The sequence below is a fragment of the Triturus cristatus genome, chromosome 4_1 (genome assembly GCF_964204655.1).
Source record: "Triturus cristatus chromosome 4_1, aTriCri1.1, whole genome shotgun sequence".
In the NCBI taxonomy this organism is placed as follows: Eukaryota; Metazoa; Chordata; class Amphibia; order Caudata; family Salamandridae; genus Triturus; species Triturus cristatus.
In genome coordinates this window covers 89,184,019-89,210,396 of record NC_140585.1, presented here as the reverse complement: position 1 = coordinate 89,210,396, position 26,378 = coordinate 89,184,019, and the positions used below count along the sequence as shown (strand labels likewise).

General features: G+C 51.1%; 1 protein-coding gene across 3 annotated transcripts in view; it reads right to left on the bottom strand.

Moving 5' to 3' along the window:
- LOC146839625 (membrane-spanning 4-domains subfamily A member 4A-like) overlaps positions 1-26,378 on the bottom strand; it is a 174,183-nt gene that overhangs the window by 62,177 nt on the left and 85,628 nt on the right. For all 3 annotated transcript variants that reach the window (XM_085651709.1, XM_085651708.1, XM_085651710.1), the window contains exons 2-3: positions 16,016-16,160; positions 999-1,112 (exon numbers count right to left, since the gene is read on the bottom strand). In XM_085651709.1, the coding sequence (XP_085507835.1) occupies positions 999-1,112; positions 16,016-16,147 (246 nt within the window). In that variant the 5' untranslated portion in view covers positions 16,148-16,160. The remainder of the gene's footprint in view (positions 1-998; positions 1,113-16,015; positions 16,161-26,378) is intronic.

Genomic DNA, 26,378 nt, shown 5'->3' with positions numbered 1-26,378 from the left:
GAGAGTGGGATAATTCATGTTTTTTCTAAATAGGTAAAATTTAGGCCTCGTTGTCCATGTGACGTTGCTGTCTGATATGTGAAGTGAAATGCTGCTTAATCTGTGTCATAATAAAGACTCGCACACTACAGTAGATGAGAAAATGATCTCCAATAGCTACCTGAACAGAGGAACTGTCCCAAGGACAGGGGAACTGTCCCAAGGACAGAGGAACTGTCCCAGGCTGAATAAGGAACTGTGCACCATTTCTCGTGCTCAGACAGATGCCGCGAGCCCTGGGACGCCGCGCAGGACAATAGAGAGACATGTTCGAATGTATTTTATTGCAACCGTTTCTCTTTGCTCAGCCTCTATCAGTTATGAGCATGGGAAACACGTTCCAATGAAGTGAATCCGTAAAGTTTTTGCTTAAAGGCCCATAAAAGAGTGTACCTTTTCCATGCCGACTGAAACCCCTTTCCCCATTCTTTGAAGATGAATCTATGCTGGGTTTTGAACTCTTCCGAGCTTTGCTGTATATTTTATTGAATTGAATGCGGATTGATCCAGCATTGATAATGTAGCCTATGGCCTTCTGTACTTGAATTGAGTCAAGGTTGAAATGGAGATCCCCGTCTGTCGCTCTTCACCAGAAGCGCTTTATTCTTGCCTTCTGTAAATTCGCTTCCTAGCTCACAAAGAGGGTCTGGGCGAGTGGGACGCATCAAGGTTTATCAGGGACTACACAGCTCCCGGTCCAGTGCCCTGGAAGGGAAACGTAATGTACGGGTCTGCACGTTGACAGATCCCAGGTACATACAAGAAAGCACCACTCACACTGTCCTTTACATGCTTCCCCCACCCCACCAATAATGAATCGATATATTTGACTTCGCAGTGCATCATCTTAGCCACGCAGGCGTGCTGCCCTCCATCCTCAGCTCATCTTTCATTCCATCGTCTATTCATCGCCTCATGTAGTCAAATATCCTTGCAGTCTGCCTGGTACCCCTACTTACAAATGTTGCCCCCCAGAATGGAAGACCGCTGTAAGGGTAAACACCAGTAAATGGATTGTTTAGCAGGAGTGCCCCCAACGTGATCAGCATCATGCCCACAAGAATCTGCACCACCTGGAATTAGAAGGAATGAAAAATGAGTTAACAAATGACATTATTCTCTAGATACCAAAATTGATATTTGCAGTATGTTTGTGCTGTTAGTTGTGGCACTGCGCATGTGGAGCAGGTATGGGTGCTGTACCTCAGACCCGGGGTGCGATGCAGAGGGTGCTTACCATGCATGTGGAGCAGGTATGGGTGCTGTACCTCAGAACCTGGGTGCAATGCAGTGGGGGTTCACTGCGCATGTGGAGCAGGTATTTTGCTGTACCTCAGACCCGGGGTGCGATGCAGAGGGTGCTTACCATGCATGTGGAGCAGGTATGGGTGCTGTACCTCAGAACCTGGGTGCAATGCAGTGGGTGTTAACTGTGCATGTGGAGCAGGTATTTTGCTGTACCTCAGACCCGGGGTGCGATGCAGAGGGTGCTTACCGTGCATGTGGAGCAGGTATGGGTGCTGTACCTCAGAACCTGGGTGCGATGCAGTGGGTGTTCACTGCGCATGTGGGGCAGGTATGGGTGCTGTACCTCAGAACCTGGGTGCAATGCAGAGGGTGCTCACCGTGCATGTGTAGCAGGTATGGGTGCTGTACCTCAGAACCTGGGTGCGATGCAGTGGGGGTTCACTGCGCATGTGGAGCAGGTATTTTGCTGTACCTCAGACCCGGGGTGCGATGCAGAGGGTGCTTACCGTGCATGTGGAGCAGGTATGGGTGCTGTACCTCAGAACCTGGGTGCAATGCGGTGGGTGTTAACTGCGCACGTGGAGCAGGTATGGTGCTGTACCTCAGACCCGGGGTGTGATGCAGAGGGTGCTCACCGTGCATGTGGAGCAGGTATGGGTGCTGTACCTCAGACCCAGGGTGCGATGCAGAGGGTGCTTTCCGTGCATGTGGGGCAGGTATGGGTGCTGTACCTCAGAACCTGGGTGCGATGCAGAGGGTGCTCACCATGCATGTGGAGCAGGTATGGGTGCTGTACCTCAGAACCTGGGTGCGATGCAGTGGGTGTTCACTGCACATGTGGAGCAGGTATGGGTGCTGTACCTCAGAACCTTGGTGCGATGCAGTGGGTGTTCACCGTGCATGTGGAGCAGGTATGGTGCTTTACCTAAGAACCCTGGGTGCGATGAAGTGGGTGTTCACTGCGAATGTGGAGCTGGTATGGGTGCTGTACCTCAGGACCTGGGTGCGATGCAGTGGTTGTTCACCGTGCATGTGGAGCAGGTATGGGTGCTATACCTCAGGACCTGGGTGAGATGCAGTGGGTGTTCACTGCGCATGTGGAGCAGGTATGGGTGCTGCACCTCGGAACCTTGGTGCGATGCAGTGGGTGTTCACCATGCATGTGGAGCAGGTATGGTGCTGTACCTCAGACCCAGGGTGTGATGCAGAGGGTGCTCACCGTGCATGTGGAGCAGGTATGGGTGCTGTACCTCAGAACCAGCGTGCGATGCAGTGGGGGTTGACTGCGCATGTGGAGCAGGTATGGTGCTGTTGCGATGCTGTGGGTGTTCACTGTGCATGTGGAGCAGGTAAGGTGCTGTACCTCAGAACCTGGGAATGATGCAGTGGGTGTTCACCGTGCATGTGGAGGAAGTTTGGGTGCTGTACCTCAGAACCTGGGTGCGATGCAGTTGGTGTTCACCATGCATGTTGAGCAGGTATGGGTACTGTACTTCAGAACCTGGGTGCGATGCAGTGGGTGTTAACTGTGCATGTGGAGCAGGTATTTTGCTGTACCTCAGACCCGGAGTGCGATGCAGAGGGTGCTTACCGTGCATGTGGAGCAGGTATGGGTGCTGTACCTCAGAACCTGGGTGCAATGCAGTGGGTGTTAACTGCGCATGTGGAGCAGGTATGGTGCTGTACCTCAGACCCGGGGTGCGATGCAGAGGGTGCTCACCGTGCATGTGGAGCAGGTATGGGTGCTGTACCTCAGACCCAGGGTGCGATGCAGAGGGTGCTTTCCGTGCATGTGGAGCAGGTATGGGTGCTGTACCTCAGAACCTGGGTGCGATGTAGAGGGTGCTCACCGTGCATGTGGAGCAGGTATTGGTGCTGTACCTCAGAACCTGGGTGCGATGCAGTGGGTGTTCACTGCACATGTGGAGCAGGTATGGGTGCTGTACCGCAGAACCTTGGTGCGATGCAGTGGGTGTTCACCGTGCATGTGGAGCAGGTATGGTGCTTTACCTAAGAACCCTGGGTGCGATGAAGTGGGTGTTCACTGCGAATGTGGAGCTGGTATGGGTGCTGTACCTCAGGACCTGGGTGCGATGCAGTGGTTGTTCACCGTGCATGTGGAGCAGGTATGGGTGCTATACCTCAGGACCTGGGTGAGATGCAGTGGGTGTTCACTGCGCATGTGGAGCAGGTATGGGTGCTGCACCTCGGAACCTTGGTGGGATGCAGTGGGTGTTCACCATGCATGTGGAGCAGGTATGGTGCTGTACCTTAGACCCGGGGTGTGATGCAGAGGGTGCTCACCGTGCATGTGGAGCAGGTATGGGTGCTGTACCTCAGGACTAAGGTGCGATGCAGTGGGTGTTCACTGCGCATGTAGAGCAGGTATGGGTGCTGTACCTCAGAACCAGCGTGCGATGCAGTGGGGGTTGACTGCGCATGTGGAGCAGGTATGGAGCTGTACCTCAGAACCAGGGTGCGATGCTGTGGGTGTTCACTGTGCATGTGGAGCAGGTAAGGTGCTGTACCTCAGAACCTGGGAACGATGCAGTGGGTGTTCACCGTGCATGTGGAGGAAGTTTGGGTGCTGTACCTCAGAACCTGGGTGCGATGCAGTGGGTGTTCACCATGCATGTTGAGCAGGTATGGGTACTGTACTTCAGAACCTGGGTGCGATGCAGTGGGTGTTCACTGCGCATGTGGAGCAGGTATGGTGCTGTACTTCAGAACCTGGGTGCGATGCAGTGGGTGTTCACCATGCATGTTGAGCAGGTATGGGTACTGTACTTCAGAACCTGGGTGCGATGCAGTGGGTGTTCACTGCACATATGGAGCAGGTATGGGTGCTGTACCTCAGGACCTGGGTGCGATGCAGTGGGCGTTCACCATGGGTCACCATGGCTGTCCAAGGGTGTAAAGCGACAGGAGGGTGTATGGTGCAGTGGCGCCTCACCAGGAAGAACCATTTGAGCTGGGTCCTCAGCTGCATGGCACACCGGAGAAACACAGTTAGGCCACCCCTTTCAGGCCATGGTGGCTGGCAGTGAAGCACAGGTGCGGCATGCTTGGGCGCCAAGACAGGAGCCACAAGGGGGCTTAAGGAGCCAGATAATTTCTGTTGCAGAGCCTGTAGCAGAGGACAGATGCCGGTACGGCCCAAACCAGAGAGAGGGCGAGGCACCGACACAGGCCGGAGGTCCGTGGCCAGTATGCAGTCCAGGGCCAGTGCGTGGGATGTGCCATAAGGGTGGTGCCACGGAGAGTGGCAGCGAAGGGCAAGGCTAAAACAGAGGTGGCGACAGGCCCGAGGTGTGTCCTCGTCGCCAATATGGTGCTGCGCAGGCCTGGGGTCGACAATGCAACAGGATGACGGAACCTAAGGCTCAATACAGCAGACTCAGTGGATGGGCAGAGACTGCAAGATGTCTTATGCCCCGTTTATTTAAATCCTTAGCTGCACCCGGCCTTGAGTGTGGAGGTGTATTGCATCCAGGTCGGGGCATATTAGCCGCGTAGCTCGCTACGGTTTGTACCCAAATTAAGATTTCCCTCGCTTGTCACTTTAACTTGTTGGCTTTCCCTCTACCCACCTCTTCTCAAATGGTGAGTAGACTCATAAATAGCCATAATATTTCCCTTACTTTACCCTGTGTACTGTTGCTGCTATTTTAAGGTGACCAGATCGTGCAACCCAAAAACCGGGACTAAGATGGGAATAAAATGACACAAAGGGACAAAGCAGGAATGTGCGGGAGTGAGATTGTACTTGTATTTATATTGCACATACTACCCCTGAAGCGCTTTTCGGTTAGCAGCACGTTACTCCAGAACCCAAAGATTTAGAATTGGATTAGTATAGGGACAGATAAGCTGTAAATTTGAGTGGTGGGCATGTGTGTCTGTCTTTTGATTGAGCAGGATAAAGGAGGGGCTAGAGGAGGAAAGAATCTTGATAGTGTTATTTGGGAGATCATATTAGTAAAACGAGGTCTGGAGTGAGTCAAAGGAGGGATAAAGAATTGAAGAGCCTAAGTAGAGGTATTTTGGAGATCATGGTACTAAAATTCAATTTGTGGTGAGTCAAGGAGGAGTAGAGGAGAGAAGTGTCTAGAAAGGGTTATATAGGAGATCACAGTAGTAGAATGAGATTCGGAGTGAGTAAAGGGGGAATAGAGGAGCTAATAGTAGTAGAATGAGGTTTGGGATGAGTCAGAGAGTGGATTTAGAGGATATACTGAGAGAGGTATAGGCTGAGACTGAGTAGTGCATTAGATGGAGTTGAAGGCTTTTTCTCTCTTTCTAGAGTAAGAGTAAAATAATAAATATATAGAAACATAACATAGAAAGGATATACATGTAGAAGGAAAATGACAAACAGATATAAAATTGTACTGTATAAAGGTCTATATAAATTGTATTGTATAAAGTTCTATATGTACATGTATGGATAGATAGTTAGAAATTCAGACTTACAGATGTTGCTGTACATAAAGCTAATTTTATTATTTTAATATATTTTTTGAAAGTTATATTTATTTAAGCATACAATAAACATATATGTATATATTTTATTTTTTCACTAAAAAAACAAAGGTTACAGGGACGTTATAGTTAGGAATTAGCATTTAAAAAACCTTAGAAATTAACTGAAAAAACAGAGGTTACAGGGACATTATAGTTAGCAAATAGAATTTAAAAAAACCTCAGATATTCACAAAAAAAAACCCAAAGATTACAGGGATGTTATAGTTAGGGTCAGATTTTACTCATACAAAACCAGAGAAATTCATCCGTTATAGTTACCTCATTTGAGAAGTCATCAGTGATGTTTTTGACCATGCCATGAGTGATGTAATATGGGAGGTCCTAAGCAGTGCATTGTGGGGGCACAAGTTATAGTTAACTCAGGTTACTATAAAGGTTGTATTTCTCTGGTTTTTTATCAGTAAGATCTGACCCTAACTATAACGTCCCTGTAACCTTTGTTTTTTTAGTGAATTGCAAAGGTTTTTCAACTAGCAATTACTTTTGAAGAGTGGTAGAGACAGGGGGCTGGGCCTCGGACCAGCTCTCAGAAATTCCGTTGTGTAGGACTTACAGGAGGTACCAGGAGGACTTCTTGGTCCCCACCATCCCTCTGGAGCCAAGGGGACTTTATCCCCAAACTAGTAGTGTGCCGGGAGGCTGTATGCAGAGTGGTGGAGAACGGGGGCATGGCCTCTGACAACTTCTCAGCAATCCTACTTTGTGGGACTTAATGGAGGTAACAGGAGGTGTGGCTGGCACCCAAGGACGTCCTTGGGGCTAACTAGGAGTTGGCCTAATGGCTAGGGCGGTCGACTTTGAATCTGGGGAACTGGGTTTGAGTCTCGGCAATGACGCTGAACATTCTGTGATTCTGGGCAAATCACTTAATCTCCACGTGCCTAACCAAAAATGAATGTGCGTCCTCATATAATGTAACTGGTGCTAAGTAAATCGCTCTGATACCCGATTCGGGTCAAGTTCGCGCTATATAAAACTCTGCAAAAAAAAAAAAAATACCCCTGCTATTACCTTCAGTAGGTCTCAAACAGCAGGATTGCTTAGATCTGATAGCAGGCCTTTATCCACCACTCTGCAAACGCACCTCCTGATGCACTATTAGTAGGGGAATGAACTACCATTGAGTATTGAGGGTCCTTGGGGGTCGACTACCCCTCCTTTTGCCTCCAGCAAGAGATTTTGGGTGGCCACGCCCTCTTTCGCCTCTATTCAGCAAACATGCCTCCTGGTGCACACCTATTTGGGGGATGAAGCTCTTGAGGGTCCTTGGGGGCCAACTAGCCCTCCTGTTACCTCCATTAAGCCCCACACAGCTGGATTGCTGGTAGGTGGACAGAGGCCATGACCCCTTTCTCCACCCCTTTGCAAATGCGGCTCCTGGTGCACTGCTGCTTGGGGGATGTAGTCCACTTTAGTGCTAAGGCCCTCAGGAGGCAAGGGGACCTCATCACCCCACCAGCAGTGCACCGAGATGTGTGTTTGTGGAGTGGTGAAGAAAAGGGTGTGGACTGCGATCACCTCTCAGAAATCCCACTGTGGTGGGCTTACTGGAGGTAGCAGGTGGGCTAGTTGGCCCCTAAGTACCTTCAGCAGCAAAGGGGACTTCATCCTCCAACTAAGAGTGTGCCAGGAGGTGCGTTTGCAGAGTAGTGGAGAAAGGGGGTGGGCCCTCTGCCAAGTTGCTGGCTTGGGATTTTTTGTTTTTATTTTAGGAAGGGGTCTCTGTGGTCCACATTCCCTTGACCCTTTTGGGCCCCGAGGACCCGCTCCCCTGGGGCCTGAGCCATTCTTTCAGCTTTTTATTAAATAAAAAGAGAGGGGGGGCACGCAGCCCTCCTGCCTGAGGTTGATTTTGGCCCCGGGAACCCCATCCCCGGGGCTATGCCTTTATTTATATTTGATTTTTAGGGGAGGAGGGCCGTCTCCCCAGGCTGATTTTGGCCCTGGGGACACCATCCGCCAAGGCCTGGTCATTTAAAAAAAATATATATTTTGAGGGGGGAGAGGGCTGCGCAGCCCCCCTTCTCAGGCCGATTTCGGAGCATACATATCTGGCGGCGTTCCGGCCGTCGAGCAGCACCCCCCGCGAAGTGAGGGGGCCACATGGCGGGCGATATGCCTGGAGCCGACAAGTGGATCACAGACCTGGGATGAGAGCTGACACAGCGGACAGTGGCCCATCTATGGGCTTTTCATTGGTGACAGAAATTAGTGCACCATACATGGATTTATTACGGGACTCTGAGTACCATGATGCCTTGGGCCAACTGACCCGCCCATCTGGGGGCGTATACAGGCTTTTATGGACCGAGACCGGAGCACGTATTCACAAACGCGACTGCCTTTGAGAAAGAGGGATGATCCTCGAAACGCGTCAGGCGTATCGCGTGCATGACTGTCTGATTGCAACTCCCTGCTACGTCTTGCTCATACCCTGAATTAAAAGGCTTGCCACCTTGGTCTGTTCTTGAGTGCTCTCAATCGAGTGGAAACGGCAAAAGGAGCATACATATCTGGCGGCGTTCCGGCCGTCGAGCAGCACCACCCCGCGAAGTGAGGGGGCCACATGGCGGGCGATATGCCTGGAGCCGACAAGTGGATCACAGACCTGGGATGAGAGCTGACACAGCGGACAGCGGCACCACACGACAAAGAGACACCACACCGAGGGTTCTTAGGATTCAAGCTTTATCAAATCGAAGTGGTAGGATCTTTATGATCAGCAAGGCAGATATTTACAAGCAGAGCGTGGGCTCACAGAGTCTTGGCGGGGGTAGGAGGTAGCGGGACAGTCTTTGGGGGGATATGCATCAAATGCAGGAGCGTACCCGGCGCACAGCTCACAATCCTCGAGCTGGGGGATACGCTTGTCGTCGTGGGGTCCGGCGGGACCAAAGAGAGTCTGGGGGAGCCGCGAGTCACTCAGCAGGCTCAAGCACAAGTTCGGAGGTCTTACGATCTTCAGGGAGCCGCGAGTCACTCAGCAGGGCTCAAGCACAAGTTCGGAGGTCTTACGATCTTCAGGGAGCCGCGAGTCACTCAGCAGGGCTCAAGCACAAGTTCGGAGGTCTTACGATCTTCAGGGAGCCGCGAGTCACTCAGCAGGGCTCAAGCACAAGTTTGGAGGTTTTACGATCTTCGGGGAGCCGCGAGTCACTCAGCAGGGCTCAGATGTTCCAAGGCGGATCTGCCGGACAGTCCCAGAGCACCCCTTGTTATAGGTCGACCCCTCTTTGATGTCCGGAGTCTGTGCAGGCAGGGGTCTTGTCACCTGGGGGTCGCTTGTCGAGGTTTCCTGCCATTGTCTTTTGATCCTTTCAGGGCCGGGTCGGGAGGAGTCCCAGACACCCAGCAGGCGTGGAGCCAGCCCTCAGGGAGGCCGGAGGGCCGATCGAAACCCATCGTCCCAGGGGAGTTCAGAGGTGCGATCGAAACTGCTCCTCCCTCTCTCATCCCCTGGAAGCGTGATGTCCTCCAGCCGGAGTGGCGCCTCTAGGCCCGGGTTGTGCTGGGGCCGGGCGGCCATCTTGGTGCATGAAGTGGGCACGCGTGCCCGGGGTGGCCGAAAGGAGAGAGGCCATGGACGGGGAGGCCCGGGTCGCGTGTGTGTGTTCTGGTGGGAAGGATCGGCTGGGCCGTGTGCTTGGGGTCCCAGGTACCAGGTTAGGTAGTGCGAGGACAGGAAGAGCCATGCTACGAGGCCGGGTCTAACACGCATCCCCCCCAGCTGAAAGCCGGAGAGAACTACCCATCATCTTGGGGGGTTCTCTTCGCTGAGGCGGAAGAACCGGGAGAGGCCGTCAGCGTTGGCGTGGTCCGTACCAGGGCGATGTTCTACGGTGAAATCCATCCCCTGGAGGGAGATTGACCACCGCAGTAGCTTGGGGTTTTCTCCTCGCATTTGCATGAGCCATCGCAAGGGCCGATGGTCGGTTTGGACTTTGAAATGGGTGCCAAACAGGTAAGGGCGCAGCTTCTTAAGGGCCCAGACTACGGCAAATGCTTCGCGCTCAATGGTGCTCCACCTCTGTTCTCTGGGCAACAGCCGCCGGCTGAGGAAGGCGATGGGCTGGTCTAGGCCTTGGTCATTCACCTGGGACAGGACGGCTCCAATGCCATGCTCGGAGGCATCGGTCTGGACTACAAACTCCTTGGAGTAGTCGGGAGCCTGGAGGACGGGGGCCGTGCACATGGCCTTCTTTAGGGCATCGAACGCTTCCTGGCAGGCAGTCGTCCACTGCACCCTCTTGGGCTGTTTTTTTGATGTGAGTTCGGTGAGGGGGCCAACCAGGCTGCCATACCCCCGGATGAATCTTCGGTAGTAGCCAGTGAGGCCCAGGAAGGCTCGGACCTCCGTTTGGGTGGTGGGTGGTTCCCAGGCTAGGATGGCGTCGATCTTTGGCTGTAGAGGGGCGACCTGACCGCTCCCGACCTGGTGCCCCAGGTAGACTACTGATCCTTGCCCAATCTGGCACTTGCTGGCTTTTACTGTGAGGCCTGCCTGGCGCAGGGCGGTTAGCACTCTCCGGAGGTGCTGGAGGTGCTCACTCCATCCGGAACTGAAAACGGCGATGTCGTCTAGATAGGCCGCACTGAACTGTTCCATCCCGGCCAGGACCCTATTCACCAGTCGCTGGAAGGTAGCCGGGGCATTTTTCATTCCGAAGGGCATTGCGCGGAAGCGATAATGCCCATCTGGGGTGGAGAAGGCGGACCGCTCCTTGGCTTCCTCTGTGAGCGCGATCTGCCAGTAGCCGCAGGTGAGGTCGAATGTGCTGAGGAACCAGGCCGCCCCGAGTCGGTCAATGAGCTCGTCGGCTCGGGGGATGGGGTGGGAATCGGCCCGGGTGACGTCATTGAGCCCCCGGTAGTCCACGCAGAATCGGAGCTCGGGGGCGACACCGGGGGCCGCTGCCTTCGGAACTAGGACCACGGGGCTGGCCCAGGGACTGTCGGATGGCTCGATCGCCCCCAGGGTCAACATCTTCGAGACTTCAGCTTGAATGCAGGACCGGACTCGGTCAGGGACACGGTAGGCTCGGTGTCTTACTGGCGGGCTGTCCCCGGTGTCCACGTCATGGACACACCAGTCGGTGACTCGGGGGATCAGGGAGAAGAGGTCGGAGAATTGTCCTAGGAGCTGGCGACAGTCCGCTTGTTGCTGGTCAGTGAGGGATGGGGAGAGGTTCACTCCTTCCACGGAGCCATCCTTCTCCTTGACACACAGGAGGTCCGGGAGGGGATCGGACTCATCTTCGGCCCTGTCATCGGTGGCCAGCAGGAGGCTCAGTTCTGTCCGCACAAAGTGAGGCTTGAGGCGGTTCACGTGTAGGACCCGCAGGGGATCCCGGGGCGACTGGACGTCCACCAAGTACGTGACTGGACTCTTCCGCTCAATCACTTTGAAGGGCCCGGTCCACTTGTCCTGGAGGGCGCCAGGCTTCACGGGGGCCATGACCCATACCTGCTGGCCCGGCTGGAACTCGACCAGAGTGGCATTCTGGTCGTACCAGCGCTTCATCTCTTCTTGGCTTGCCTCCAGGTTGGCCTCGGCCAGCTCTCGGAACTTCCTGGTCTGGTTCCGGAGGGCCAGAACGTATTGGAACACATCTCGTGGGGTGGTCTGGGGTGCTGCCTCCCACCCTTCCTTAACCAAGCTGAGGGGACCTCGGACGGGGTGTCCATATAGTAATTCAAACGGGCTGAACCCCAAGGACTTCTGTGGGACTTCCCGGTAAGCGAACAGGAGGCAGGGGAGCAGGACGTCCCACTTACGCCGGAGGGGTTCTTCTAGGCCGTTGATCATCCCTTTCAGAGTCCGGTTAAACCTTTCTACTAGGCCGTTCCCTTGGGGATGGTACGGGGTGGTGAACTTATAGGACACCCCACATTGTTGCCACAGGGACGTCATGTATTTTGAGATAAAATTAGTGCTGCGATCGCTCACGACCTCGCGGGGAAAACCCACCCGGGAAAAGATCCCCATCAGGGCTCGGCCCACCACGGGAGCCGTGACGGTGCGTAGGGGGATTGCCTCAGGGTATCGGGTGGCGTGATCCACTAGGACCAGGATGAAACGGTGACCTTGGGAGGTGGGGGGATCCAGGGGCCCCACGATGTCGATTCCGACTCGTTCGAATGGGGTACTGACGACCGGGAAGGGTTGGAGGGGAGCCTTGCGCTTCTCCCCACTCTTCCCACTAGCCTGGCACGTGGGACAGGACTTGCAGTGGGCTTCTACAGCTACTCTCATCCTAGGCCAGTAAAAGTGAGTCACGAGACGACTGTAGGTTTTGTCTTGACCCAGGTGGCCGGCGAGGGGGACGTCGTGGGCCAAGCCCAGGAGGAAGTCTCGGAAGCGTAGGGGTACCACCAGCACCCGGCCGGATCCTAGCTCCACCGACTTCTGCTCACTGTACAAGAGGTTATTCTCCCAATAAACTCGGTGCGTTCCGGTTTGGTCGCCTGCGGCTTGGCCCTCGGCCTGGTGCCGCAGTCCGACCAGGGAAGGACAGGTGGCTTGCTCCGCGCAGAACTCCTCCCGGGTGGGCCCGCCCTCGTGGCGCCACGGGGCCAATTCGGCCAGATCACCTAACTCGGGGACCGGGGTGGTGTCGGACGGTGAGGGTTCGTCGCTGGTGACTGACCCTCCCGATGGGGGGACGGGAGGACCCTCGGCGGGGACTGCTCTGACTCCCTCGGTCGGGGGGTCCTCGACTTCCCCCAGGGGGGTGAGTCGGGCGGACATAGATCGGGTGGTGGCGCACACCCACTCGGGGAGTCCCATCATCCCTAGGTGGGCCTTGCGCTCGACGTACTTCCAGGGAGAGCTCCCCAGGTCGTTCCCTAAGAGGCAGTCGACCGGCTGGGAGGTTCTTACGGCAACCCTCAGTTTACCTATCACCCCTCCCCACTCAAACGGCACCAGGGCTACCTGACACATACTGTCTCTATTATCTGCGGAAATTACGGGGCAAAATACGTTGGGTAGGATCTGCTCCTCGGGGACTAAGTGCCTGAGGACACCGGTGATGCTGGCCCCGGTGTCTCGCAGGGCTTCTATTTGGTAGCCATTGATGTTGACGAGCTGCCCGTACTTCTTCGTGTTGGAGGGCAGGAGGCTACCAGGGACCATCTCTCTATCTCCCAGGGATACTAGGGCCATAGCTGCGGGTTCCCACTCCCCGGTGTCCTCAACCTCCTCCCCCAGGGCTACGTTGGCTATCTGTCTAGCAGGGTTGGCAGCAGGGGGGACCTGGGGGGCCATGGGGCACTCCGGGTCATTGGCGTAGTGCCCGGGCCTCTGACAACGGAAACAAGTGATGGTTACCCGGTGCCCCCGTCTCCCGGGGGTCCGGAGACTGGTGGGGGGGGCGCCGGGAAAGGTGGAGGTTGGGCCTTCGGGGGACTCGACTGGGACTCCCTCTGCCCTCCCTGGTTCCCTCCCCCTCTCTGGCGGGGTGGTCCCTGACTGGCTCGGGGGTATTCTCCTACAATGCTCCGGGTGACCCGGGTGTTGGTCCAGCGGTCTGCTTCCACAGCCAGCTTCCGGGGATCGGTGAGTTTGCTGTCGAGCAGATGCTGGCGTAGTTCCACAAGGCAGTTCGCCGCCAGGTGTTCCCACAACATGAGGTCGGTGAGTTCCTCGAGGGTGGTGACCTTGCTGCCCTTGATCCACCCATCGAAGGCCCGACTGAAAAAGTTTACATACTCCACCCAGGTGGTGCCCGGGATCTTCCTGCAGTCCCGGAATCGCTGACGGTACATCTCTGGGGTGAGGCCGTACCTGGTGAGGAGAGCCTCTTCCATGTGGCTGTAGGAGGTCTGCAGGGAGAGGGGTAGGTCGAGCAGGGTGTCCCTTCCTTCGCTCAGAAACCGTCCCCACAGCCCTGCCCCCCAGTCCTTCTGCGGGACCCGATGAGAGGTCATGGCGACCTCGTAGGCCCTGAACCATTGTTGAATGTCATCATTTTTATAATATTCTTTGACCACGTCCTTGGGGATGTGGACCTTCTGTTCCGCCGGGGAGGCCGCCTCTCGGTTCCCCGGGGGCCTCCCTTCCTCGTTTCTGGCTTTGAGCTCGATCTCCTTCAAGCTGCGTTCGTGCTCTAGTTGGAGCTTCCTTCCTTCGTGCTCCCGTTGGAGCTTCTTCTCTTCCAATTCGCCTTGTACGCGCATTTGTTCTACTGGTAGCTTTTTTTCCGCTAATTTCAATTCGCCTTCGATTTTGAGTTTGGCTAACTCGAGTTCGTGATTGCGACTTCTCTCTCTGTCTGCGAGCTCTTCCGGGGAAAGGCCCCCGTCTGGCACGAAGCCTCGCACCTGATTGCTGCTGCTTTCGCCTTGGGTGGGTTCTGCTTCGTCGTGTTGCTCCCCCATGCCTTCTGGGCGGGAGGCCCCGGCATCCACCCAAGCTTTCAGTGCTTTCTGCAAATCTTTTTTGGTGTTGAGACCGGTGGTAGCGATTTTAAGTTCTTTGCAGAATTGCTTCAGTTCTTTGTGCGTGTATTCTTCTAGTTGTTCCACCTGGAAAACCCTGTTGGTGTTGGTTTCTGCGGGGCTCATGGCGCTTCCTTCTGCCATCTTTGTCGGTAGTGTGTCAGTCGTTCACGGTACGATCTCTAGGTTATGGGCCCGAATCCCGTCGCTTGCCACCAATGTTAGAAGGCGACCTCAGAGGGGCCCGGAGGGGGCCCTGACTGTCCTGAGACCCACCCTCAAAGTATCGTAGCCGGGCACTGGCGGGAGATTCCGCAGGGGAGGAATCTCGTATCTAGGATCGTACACTCGGCACCACACGACACCGAGGGTTCTTAGGATTCAAGCTTTATCAAATCGAAGTGGTAGGATCTTTATGATCAGCAAGGCAGATATTTACAAGCAGAGCGTGGGCTCACAGAGTCTTGGCGGGGGTAGGAGGTAGCGGGACAGTCTTTGGGGGGATATGGATCAAATGCAGGAGCGTACCCGGCGCACAGCTCACAATCCTCGAGCTGGGGGATACGCTTGTCGTCGTGGGGTCCGGCGGGACCAAAGAGAGTCTGGGGGAGCCGCGAGTCACTCAGCAGGCTCAAGCACAAGTTCGGAGGTCTTACGATCTTCAGGGAGCCGCGAGTCACTCAGCAGGGCTCAAGCACAAGTTCGGAGGTCTTACGATCTTCAGGGAGCCGCGAGTCACTCAGCAGGGCTCAAGCACAAGTTCGGAGGTCTTACGATCTTCAGGGAGCCGCGAGTCACTCAGCAGGGCTCAAGCACAAGTTCGGAGGTTTTACGATCTTCGGGGAGCCGCGAGTCACTCAGCAGGGCTCAGATGTTCCAAGGCGAATCTGCCGGACAGTCCCAGAGCACCCTTTGTTATAGGTCGACCCCTCTTTGATGTCCGGAGTCTGTGCAGGCAGGGGTCTTGTCACCTGGGGGTCGCTTGTCGAGGTTTCCTGCCATTGTCTTTTGATCCTTTCAGGGCCGGGTCGGGAGGAGTCCCAGACACCCAGCAGGTGTGGAGCCAGCCCTCAGGGAGGCCGGAGGGCCGATCGAAACCCATCGTCCCAGGGGAGTTCAGAGGTGCGATCGAAACTGCTCCTCCCTCTCTCATCCCCTGGAAGCGTGATGTCCTCCAGCCGGAGTGGCGCCTCTAGGCCCGGGTTGTGCTGGGGCCGGGCGGCCATCTTGGTGCATGAAGTGGGCACGCGTGCCCGGGGTGGCCGAAAGGACGGGGAGGCCCGGGTCGCGTGTGTGTGTTCTGGTGGGAAGGATCGGCTGGGCCGTGTGCTTGGGGTCCCAGGTACCAGGTTAGGTAGTGCGAGGACAGGAAGAGCCATGCTACGAGGCCGGGTCTAACAATATATATATATATATATATATATTAAAATCGAAGAAAGCCTTGTCGCACACTTCATAGCACAGAAAGGCTCGCACAATGGGATTTGGTAATGAAAGAAAATGCATCTGGGAACCCCTTTCAATTAGGGCAGTCTTCTTCATAGCTAAATAATATGGTTGAACTTTCACATCATTGTTTCTAGTTATACTAGTCCAACGGGCTCAATTTAAATAAGACTACAAGTCCCAGAACGCACTGAAATTATAGAAAGCCTACGCCTGGAAGTATTCTCTCTGATTTCTTACTTCCTCCCACATGTACCATCCTTTTCCTTCCCCTGAAGATACAGAAGCAATAACTTACCCCAAGTGCCTTTGGTTCCCCCCTGAGGAATCGCGTCTGAATCTCTGAAATTGGGCCTGGAAGCTGGATGACAGTGGAGGCTGGAACAGTTGTTAGTAGGACCCCACTGGGCAGCATCACAGACGACGCCATTTTACTTCAGGATCTGGAAGGAAAGATTCTGCAGTGAGGTCATATGCTGTCTACTACCAATCTCTGCAGACATCATAAGAACAGGGTGTTGGACTTCATACTTGGAGAAATAAACTTGGGGTTCAGTCCATCTGCACTCTAGTGGCTATTCCTGACTGTAAGCAGTTTTCACCCTCCTCGTAAAATACAGTTTGCGCATGTGCATTAGTGTTTAGAACACAGACCTCCCCAGAGTTCAATAAGGCACCATAAATTAACAGAGTTTGAGAGAGTATACCTCAGACATATTAAACAGTGTTTTAATCATTTAAATTACTTAAAGTATATTTCTACAAATTTACATTTACATTAAATTTCACTAAAGTACATTTTATGTGCACATGGAGGCAGTGATTTGCCCAGAATCAGACAATTTTTGTGTCAAGTGTTCAAGCCTATAATCAACATAAGCATTGACATAATCAATAGGATGCGCCTATTTAAAAATGATTTTTCCAGTATCTTGTATTCATCTTGTACAGCAACTTGGCTTTGCAGCATGAATAAAAGTTCTTTTTTATAAAGCGGTTTGACTCTGCATTGGCTTTGGTGCACTGGGAATGGTGTCATCGAGGGGGAGCCGCTGCTAGTAACTGCTGTGCAGAGCTGTCTGTGAGACTGGAGTCCAAGTCCACTGGTCTAAGTGTTTTTGGAGGGATGCAGTGAGCAGAGCCGCAGGCCCCTCAGCTTCCTGTTTCATGGATGGAGGCATCCAGGAACTTCCACTTGTAAGCCAGCCCTGTTGGCTTTGGCAGTGTTTGTCTCAATTAGTGTTGTGGGGGTATCAGTAAACTGAAAGTTTCTCTTACCATGACACATTTTTTATTAAGTTTGGTCATATTCCCTGACTATTGTTTAGGAAAATTCCTCATAAGAATGGAATCAAACTTTCTTTTATCATGGGGTACCAATTTGACTACACTTCCCCCTTTTTAATGCAGTTTGCACTAGAGTGTTTTACATGAGAACCAGGCTACTTTACACAAGGTCAGATTCTTTTTTGAATTTTTTTTTTTATGAAAAATGAGATTACGTGATTTTCCCAAGGTCACAGAATGTTGAGCCAAAGCAGAAACTAGAGCATGGATCCTCAGTTTCAAAGCCGGCAGACCTGCCCATTAGATCACATCTCTCCTCCCTAACAGCTTCTCCAGAGCCTGTCATAGATGCAAGCAGGCCACCATACTGAGGTGCAGATCCCAAACTGAGGCATTCAACCTCCATAGGTGAAGGCATTTTCATCCTTTTAACTTAATGAGTCCAGCAACATCAACATCTAGAGTGGTGGACTTTGGGCACCAGCCTCCAATGTGACAGGGACAAATTATGTGCGTCTGGGGCTTTAGCATCTTGCAGGTCCTATATAAATGAGCCAGGAGGGATTTACGCCAAGGACCCTCAAAAGGAATATCAGGCTTTAGTTAGTTAACTTTTAGTCCGACTTTGTGGACTTTTCCCCCTTTTATGTCTACACACCTGTTACCCCTAAAATCACCTTTACCGCCTTTACCTCTACACACATCTAAACCATAAAATAACCCTTACCCCCTTACCTATACCCACCCCTAAAACCGACATTACTTTGACCCCCTTTACCTCTACCCACCCCTTAATCCTAAATCTATTGCCACTGTATCATTTAAAACTTCTTTACATTTATTCAGAGAAATAGGTCGTCCATCCTTGTATACCATTGGTGGTGAATCAAATTGCATGTTTACAGTTGGAGGCCAGGAGAACGTGTTGGTAAGTAGCAATGACAATAACACAGCCAGATGAGGCAGAGTGTGGCAGCTGGCTTATATGATCTAAGACATAGACAACATAAATTACCCTAATGCCCTGGCAAGAACTGAGGCCAACAGTATTTTATTATCACTGCTTGCAGCGTAGTTCCACTGAAAATATCCCTTACTGTATCCAGTCAGTGTAAAATCCACACAGAATAAATGTACCCCCCTAAGCGACACTTGCGAGGCTGGATCGTCCATACACTACCCGTGAAGGAGAGGAAAAAAAACTTTTTGGGAACGCTGATAGCAAGGAACCGCCCCCGCAGCCTTACCCACTCCACTCCTTTAATTCAATGGAGACGATGGCTGATCAAATTGGGCAAGTTCGGCTTCCAAGACTCCACACAGGATTGGCGTGTGTGCCGCAATGCACCTCCCTGAACTCCACCCAAAACTTCCAGTCAGAGGCAAGTGGGGAATAGCTTGGCATGAGTCCCAGGGATGGCGCACACCCCCAGGAGACTCTAAGGAACATGATGGCCGCCACCACCAGGACACAGTGGCAACATGGGATCCAGTATCCCAGAAAGAGATGTTTAAGGGTGACAGAGATTGTTTTTCTGGATGCGGCTCCATCTTGTCAGATGTAATTATTTATCAGCTTAAATAAAATGAAGACTTTGCTAACTTGAGTTTTTTTTATCAAAGGCTTTACAACATAGTCCTTTTCATTTCAAATATTTTATATCATAGAAGAAATGAATCACTATACAGTAAATTGATAATGGCATATACAGTAAGTTAACTACATAAAGCCACTGGTCAAATCATTTGGAAAGATACGTAGATATATTATGCTGAGACCCTTATAGCCCAGGAAAAAGAAGAAGGAATATGAAAGAGAAACCAAGAAAAAAGAAAGAAGTAGAAAAAAGAGAGGAGGATGCAGAATCATGTAAGCGAGCTCCACTAGAACCTTGAGAGCTCAAGGCGGATTCATGTTTTGTAAGTGTCTAATTTCAATCAAAAAAGACGAAAGGACTTATTGTTAAAAGTAGCATTGTGTACAGTATTATCCGCACTCCTAATAAAACAGACCCATGCCCACCATGTAAGATAGCAAATGTTACTGTAGTTTTTCCACTTGAAGATTAGGGTCTTTATACCAATTGAGAGCATAAAAACACTCTACCAAAGACGTGCCAGAACAGGCATGTAGTCCTAATATGACTTACAAATGGTGTAGAGACAATTTAATATTAAAAATGGCAAACAGTGTTGTTAGACCTGGCACCTTGGCGTGGGTCTCCCTTCCATTTTTTGCTGTAGCCTCATGTTTTTTGGTGGTGTTAGATGCTTTCAGCACTGTGCCACTGCTATCCAGAGCCACAGTGCAAGTGCTCCCTATTGTAAATTGATGTATGGATTAGTGATTCCATGATTGGCTGATTTGGTTTACTTGTCAGACCCTAGTACAGTGCACCAGGAGTGCCCAGGGCTGGTAATCCAAATGCTGCTAGTGGGCTTGCAGCACTGGTTGTGCCACCCACAGAAGCAGCCTGTCAAAGTGTGTCTAAGGCTTGCCATTCAGAGCCTGTGTGCAGGCTGGTACTGCCATGCTGACTGGGCAAGTGCACCCACTTGCCAGTCCCTAAACCTTCCCTTTTCTGCATATTAGTCACCCCTATGGTAGGCCCATGGGCAGGGTGTATTGTAAGTACAAGGTAGGACATGCCCTGGTGTGTGTGGCATGTCCTAATAGTGAATTACAGCCATTTTAGTTTTTCACTATTGCAAGGCTAACTGTTCCCCATGCCAGAATGGGCAGTTTGATTATTACATCCTATAATCCTAACTGACTCAGGGAACTAGGTAGAAATTCAAGTTTAGTATGCCTGAACTCAGAATGATAAAATACATCTTTTAGTGAAGTTAGTTTTAACATTCTGTGTTTGAAAATACCACTTTTAGAAAGTAGGTATTTTCTTGTCTAACCATCCAAGCCTGCCTCTGCTAGGTTGTGTATTTCTTGTCTGGAGTTTGAGTGACAGGGGCTGGGGGATTCCAGGAGACAGGGTGAGTCAGCACAGGGCTGAATAGAGAGATCTGCATGTAGATGGGTGGGAGGAGTTGCACCTGGGACTTGAATAGGGCTTCCCTCCACAATGCTGGCTCCACCTCCTGTGGTGCGTTTGATGTCTGTGCCCTGCACTGTGAAAGGAAAGAAGGAATCATGTAAACAGAGTGCTCCAGGACTGACCAGAACTGGTTTGGACTAGGCAAAGGCCTCTCTGCATTCAGAGAACAAAGAGAAACTGTTCATAAAAAGGGGGACCCAGACCCCAGAACTTTAGATCACTTTTGGGAAACAAGAAGAAACCTTTGCTGAGGTGAGGAACCAGAGAGACTGAGGAGAGACTATCCCTAAGCTTGAGGGATTGGCTTGCAGTGGTTGCCTGACTGCCAAAGAGAGGAGAAAGGAACTTTGTGTGTACTTTATTCAACTTGTGAAGGATCTCCAAGGGCTCGAGAAAAAGTTTGCCTCCTGCTGACGTCTCAGGGACAACAGACTTCAACCACCAGCTCCCCAAGAGTTCTGTGGAAGTGCCTGAAGTTGTGTTGGGCTTTCTGAGGGACTGCGTGTCACAAGGACCTGGAAGAACGACTCACGAAGAAGCGTGTCGCCGCCGCAGCCGCTGTTGTCGCATCACTGAACAAGGGTGTAGCCGCTGCAGTTGTCTCATCGCCTCGTCGAAGCATCTCGCATCACCGGGCAACCGGGCAACCGTGTCGCAGGGCCTGTTGCGGCTCAGAAGAATCGTTGAGTGGCCGCACGGCTGTCGGGTGTGCACGCATCGTGTCGCATCAAGAAGAAGACGCCATCTTTGTTTCATTGCACCGGATTTTCATCGCATCAAGGCATTGTGAGCCGCATCGCCACGGAAGCGCAGTAAGAAACCAACGCATCACCTTCCCGGCAACACTTTCGTTGTATAGCGTTACACATCCAAAGGTACATTGAACTCAAAGTGTCGCATTTTAGCATCTAAAGAGAACTAGGCTAATTCTACCATTTTAAGTACAGTATTGTGGATTTTTGTCGCTTGTGGTCTTGTGTTAAGTCTATATAAAGAATACTTATATTTAATATACAACTTCTGTGCTGTCCATCAGTTTTGTTGTCACTGGGTTACTGTATGTGTTCACAAATGCTTTACACACTGCCTCTGAGATAAGCCTGTCTGCTCGTGCCAAGCTACCAAGGGGGTGAGCAGGGGTTATTTTAGGAGTGTACCTCCTTACCCTGACTAGACGCAAGGGTCTCTATTTGCCAAAGGTACCAACCTCTGCCAACTAGAGACCTCCAAATCTAACAAGTGTGGACTCCTACCGTAGAGGCCGTATATGTTTTCAATAAAATATTAAGTGGTCCATGTCACAGTGCCAGCAAGCAGCTGATAGTGAGAGCCCTTGTTTGTGTAATCGCTCAGGGGTCTAATAAGATCTATAAGCAGCCCAGAACTTACATTGAAGTATAAGGGGGAACATCCGTGACGCAAAAGAGAGTCCCAAATGTTGTCCCACGATGTAGAGGGAATAAATTCAGTATTATGTTTGAAGCACGAATCCTCTCCTACGCGCTGAATCTGAGCCATCTCCGGTTCGGAATTTTTTTTTAGGGTTCTGTAAATTATTGACACAGTATGAGTCTTAGAAAAACGTTTCTCAAGAAAGTGTAAGTAGGTGCGGGTGTCTGATGTCCCTTAAAGAGACTTTCAGTTTTAAGAAATTATAGAAATCCAGAGGCTGTAGGCTGCATCTTTCATTTACCATTGCAAAAGATATAGGGTTATCAGGTTGATGCTGGGTCTGGTGGCTCAGTGGACTAATGCGTCCACTGCAGGGGCCATGTCTCAAACAGAGAGAATACCCAGGGATGCCCATTCTCTCCAGAAGGACAAGTTAGGATCTATATGTATGGCATTATTAAACTATAAGGAGGCACATTCTGAGCCCTAATTTTGTGAAGAAAACACTGGTTCAGGTATTTTATAGCTATAACAGAGTCCTTAATAATCTGTAAGGATGAAAGACTTTAAATTGTTTAATTGTAAAAGTGTTAATAAGCAAAATATGGTTTACCAGATCCGATTCGATATCAACCCATGCCAGTACATCCATGTCAGGTTTACAGGCTAGGAACATTGAGGACAATGGGTGCAAGGAGTTGTGCAGGTGGTCTGACTAACCATTGGAATCAGAGTCACATACCAGGCCAGAGTAGACTTCCTTCACTTCTCTGCTGCAGACGAAGTGACAACATAGCAATCACTTCGACTGATAACTCTTCTTTGTGGGCTTTCCCTTCATCTCTTCAATGTATTGCATTGTGGTTGTTGTTTCCTGAAGCCTCCAGGCTCTTTTGCAGACCTATGCCTTGCGCTTTGCGAAAATATCTAAGGGAGTAGGAGCAAGAGTTCCACTAGCCTTTCCACTGTGCAAGATATGGAAACTCAGGTCAAGTCCGGGTAAGTGTTATAGTAAGGTTACTGCAGGCAGCTCTCTTACAGCTCCACCCTTAGAAATCACAAGAGGGGGATTGTATGAAAGTGTGTCTCTGTTGCAGTAACCCCCCCCCCCCACCTTTTGCCAGTTTTCTGATGCACTTGTTGTGCCCGGGGTCCCTGCCAATCAGGTTCCCAGGGCCTGTGTTCTTTCTCACTACTGTACCTTTGTACCCCCAATCGGCACCTCTCTGGCCACATGCAAGTCCCTTGTAAAAGGTAGCATGGGTACCAAGGGTACTGTGAGCAGGGAAGGGATCTAAGGGCTGCAGCACATATTGTGCCACCCTTAAAGGTCCTGTACCTTAACACACACACACACTCTATCATTGCAGGCTGTGTGTTTTAGTGCAGACAAAAGTGAAGAGTCGACATGGCACACATACCTGTGTGCCATGCCTGCAACCCACTGCCTAAGGTATAGCTAAGACACCCCCGTAGCTGGGTGCACTATACCACTGGTGAGGGTACAGTTGCAAGACCCCTGTACCCCTATGTGTCTAAGTCCATGCTTAGACATTGTAGGTGCAGTAAAGCCATAAAGACTATATGGTATGGGAGTTTGTCATTATGAACTCCACAGCACCATAATGGCTTTACTGAGTTCTGGGAAGTTTGGTAACAAACTTCATAGCATAATAAACCCACACTGATGCCAGTGTGGGATTTATTATACAACACACTCAGATGGTATCTTAGAGATGCCCCCTGAAAAACAACCAGCCTCTGGTGGGTTCCCTGACTGGTACACACCTGCCTGCCACCACAAGACATGTTTCTGGACCCCTAGGGTGGGAGCCTTCACTCCCTGAGCCCAGAAACAAAGCCTTTCCTGGGTGGAGGTTTTCACACCTCCCCCAGGTCAGGAAGAACCATCTGTGGCAGGGGAGCTTCAAAAGCCTTCCCACCTTTGTATCGCCACCCCCAGCCTCTCCTGCTATCAGGAGCTGGCCTCCTTCCTGTCTCGCCCCCTTTTCGGCAGGAAAAATTAGAACAGCCTAGAAGGTGTGCTCACCTCTGCCAATCCCATCCCCAAGGTGGGGGAGGAGAGGTGAAGGCCACCCTTCAGTGCCCGCCAATCTTGCAGATGGCAGGCACTCTCCAATCAGGATTAGGGATAGTGCCCACTTCCCCACGTGGGGTGAGCACACCCAGGGTGTAGTCACCTTAAGGTCAGTAGGCCATTGACTACTAACCTGAGACCCCTAAAACGCCCCTAAATACAGTATTTAGGGGGCAGCCCTGAACCCAGAAGGCAGATTCCGACAACCCACGAAGAAGAAGGATGAACGATGCCCAGCAGAGGAGACTGCAGCGAAGAACTGACTTGTTCCCAGCCCTACTGGCCCGTCTGCAGTTTCCAGAGATCCTGTGCCAAAAATGCCTTGTCCTGCAGCCAGCGACCTCCAGAACCCCTGGGAGGACTGAATGCCTTCAACAAAGACCAGATCTTCTGTAAAAAGCAGTTCTGTTCAAAAGAATCACCAAAAGAAGACACCAAGCCTGCTGAGGACAAAGAAACCTGATTCCTGGAACTAACACTGCACCCGATGCCTACGGTCCGAGTCTGAGCGGCCTACCGGTCCCAGCAAGGTCCCCCGGCACTCCAGAGTCCAAATCCACCGTGGATTGACCCCTGCAGGACTCCCCGACATCGCAAGCAGTCTCTGCACGGAGACCCCTCCATCCGCGAGTGAGCCGGTAAGGTGGAACCTGACCTCAAAAGGCACCCCTGCATCCAGCCGCCCTGAGCCCTGGAAGCCCTCCAACTTCCCTGTCCAGCTGTGGGTTCCTCCCAGAAGACTTCCTGGACCGAGCCTGCAACCAAAACCCAAAACGGGCAACCCACAATGAAAACAACAGGGCACTCGACGCCAGATCAGCACCCTGCACCCAGCTAGCTGCCCCTGTGCTGCTGTGGGTGCACCTTGTGTGCTAAATCGGATCACCTTTGCCCTGAGCTAATCCTTAGGAGCTTTGCTCCCCCATCCAAGAGGCGTTCCTGTGAGCAAACACCAACCGGAGGCCCCAAACCACCATTGGATAAAATTGGGCCTCAGCACTCTGCACCCGGCCACCCTAGTGCCGCTAAGGGTGATCTTTGAGTGCATCCTTGACCCTGGGGGAACCCTTGTTCTAACCCCAGAAACTCAACCCTTAAGACCATTTACTTACCTGCAAATGATAACCCTATTTTCCGCCATATGATTGCATTGACTGTTTTCCTCTGATAAAGTTCTAAGGGCCATATGTAGGTAGCCCAATACCGGTCGGTAACGGCCGATTTTCGGTAATTATACCGTTACCGACCGGTATTTAGGCTTTTGATATGTAGGGGGATCATTTCTGTATTCGGTAATTTACCGAATCGGTAAAATTACCGAATCGGTAATTTTACCGATTCGGTAAATACCGAATACAGAAATGAGATGTAGGGGGAAAGTGTGGTGGGTGTGGGGATTCGTTATTTACCACCAACTGAAAGTTGGTGGTAAATGACGAATGTCTCAGTTAAGGCATTATTTGGCCCTTAGATGTGTGCAATGTGGCAGACACACATGCCCTCAGGGCATGTATGTGTGCCACATGTGCACACATGCAGGAATCAGGGGTGCAACAGGGTGTCAATGTGACACCCTGCCACCCTTTATTGAGCTCCCCCCATTACCGATTCGGTATTTACCGATTCGGTAATGGTAACTGGCTTCCCATTGATTCCTATGGGCCTCCTGGCCCATAGGAATCAATAAGATACAGGTTACCATTACCGAATCGGTAAATACCGACACTTACCGAATCAGTATTTTTTTACCTACATTACATTTACCGATTCAGAAATACCGAATCGGTAAAATTCGGTATTTAAGAATCGGTAAATGTAATTTACCTACATAAGGCCCCACGTGTTGATGGTGTTTTATATGGAAGCCTAAGAAACTGTATTTTGATAAAAACTGTTTTACTTACCTTTTATCCAGGAAATGCCCCAGTGTGATATCCATGCATATCACACTGAGTAGAAAAAGTAATCTCAAAGGTAATCTAAAAGGTAATAACAAAATAGTTGCACAGTAAATTCAACTATGTTCGAACATTTGACCTACCTGTAACCAATTCAGTTGCATTCTTCTTGAAAAGTATTACTTCGCTTACCTGCACCAAGTCTGGCTTGGTTCTAAAAATCAAATACAACAAAGAAATATTTTTGATACAAACAATTGGTCTGTGTCAAGTCTTTGAGTATCATTTCTTATCCGGAGTGTGTACAATAAATGCGTAACACTACCCTCTGATAAAGCCTTACTGCTCACCCACACTACCACAAATAGAGAGTAAAGTATTATCTGCCTACCTTTGGGGATCCACTGGACTCTGTGCACACTATACTTTACTCTGGGTTAGTATATTCAGAGCCAGCTTCCTACAGGAACAGATTGCAACAAAATGGCCCCAAGAAAGGCCTTTGCTGTTGGAGAAAATGGAACGCCTGAGCAGCAAAATGTCAATTTGTGGGGGTTCACCTCAATGCAGAGACAAATTATACAAATTGAAACATTACTAAGCCAAATAACCATCTTCATATCATAGACAATTTTCATACGGTGTGGAAGATAGCACTGTCATTTCATGCAAAAAAAACAGTTTATTTCAAAGTTCTCACTAAGTAAGGATAAAATGGTACCTATTATTTGTAATTAAATCCATAACTCTGCCTAAGATTGTTTCAAGGGTGATATGGTAGCAGCACTGTGGGATATGCTGGTAGTTATTCAAATGGAGTGCAGTGTTCTGTCCCTACTTCGAAGTATCAGCTCACCACTAGGTGATTCTAGAGGAGGAGAATGGATTTCAATGTGAGTTATAAAATTGTGTGCTGCTTCATCTTTGTGAGAT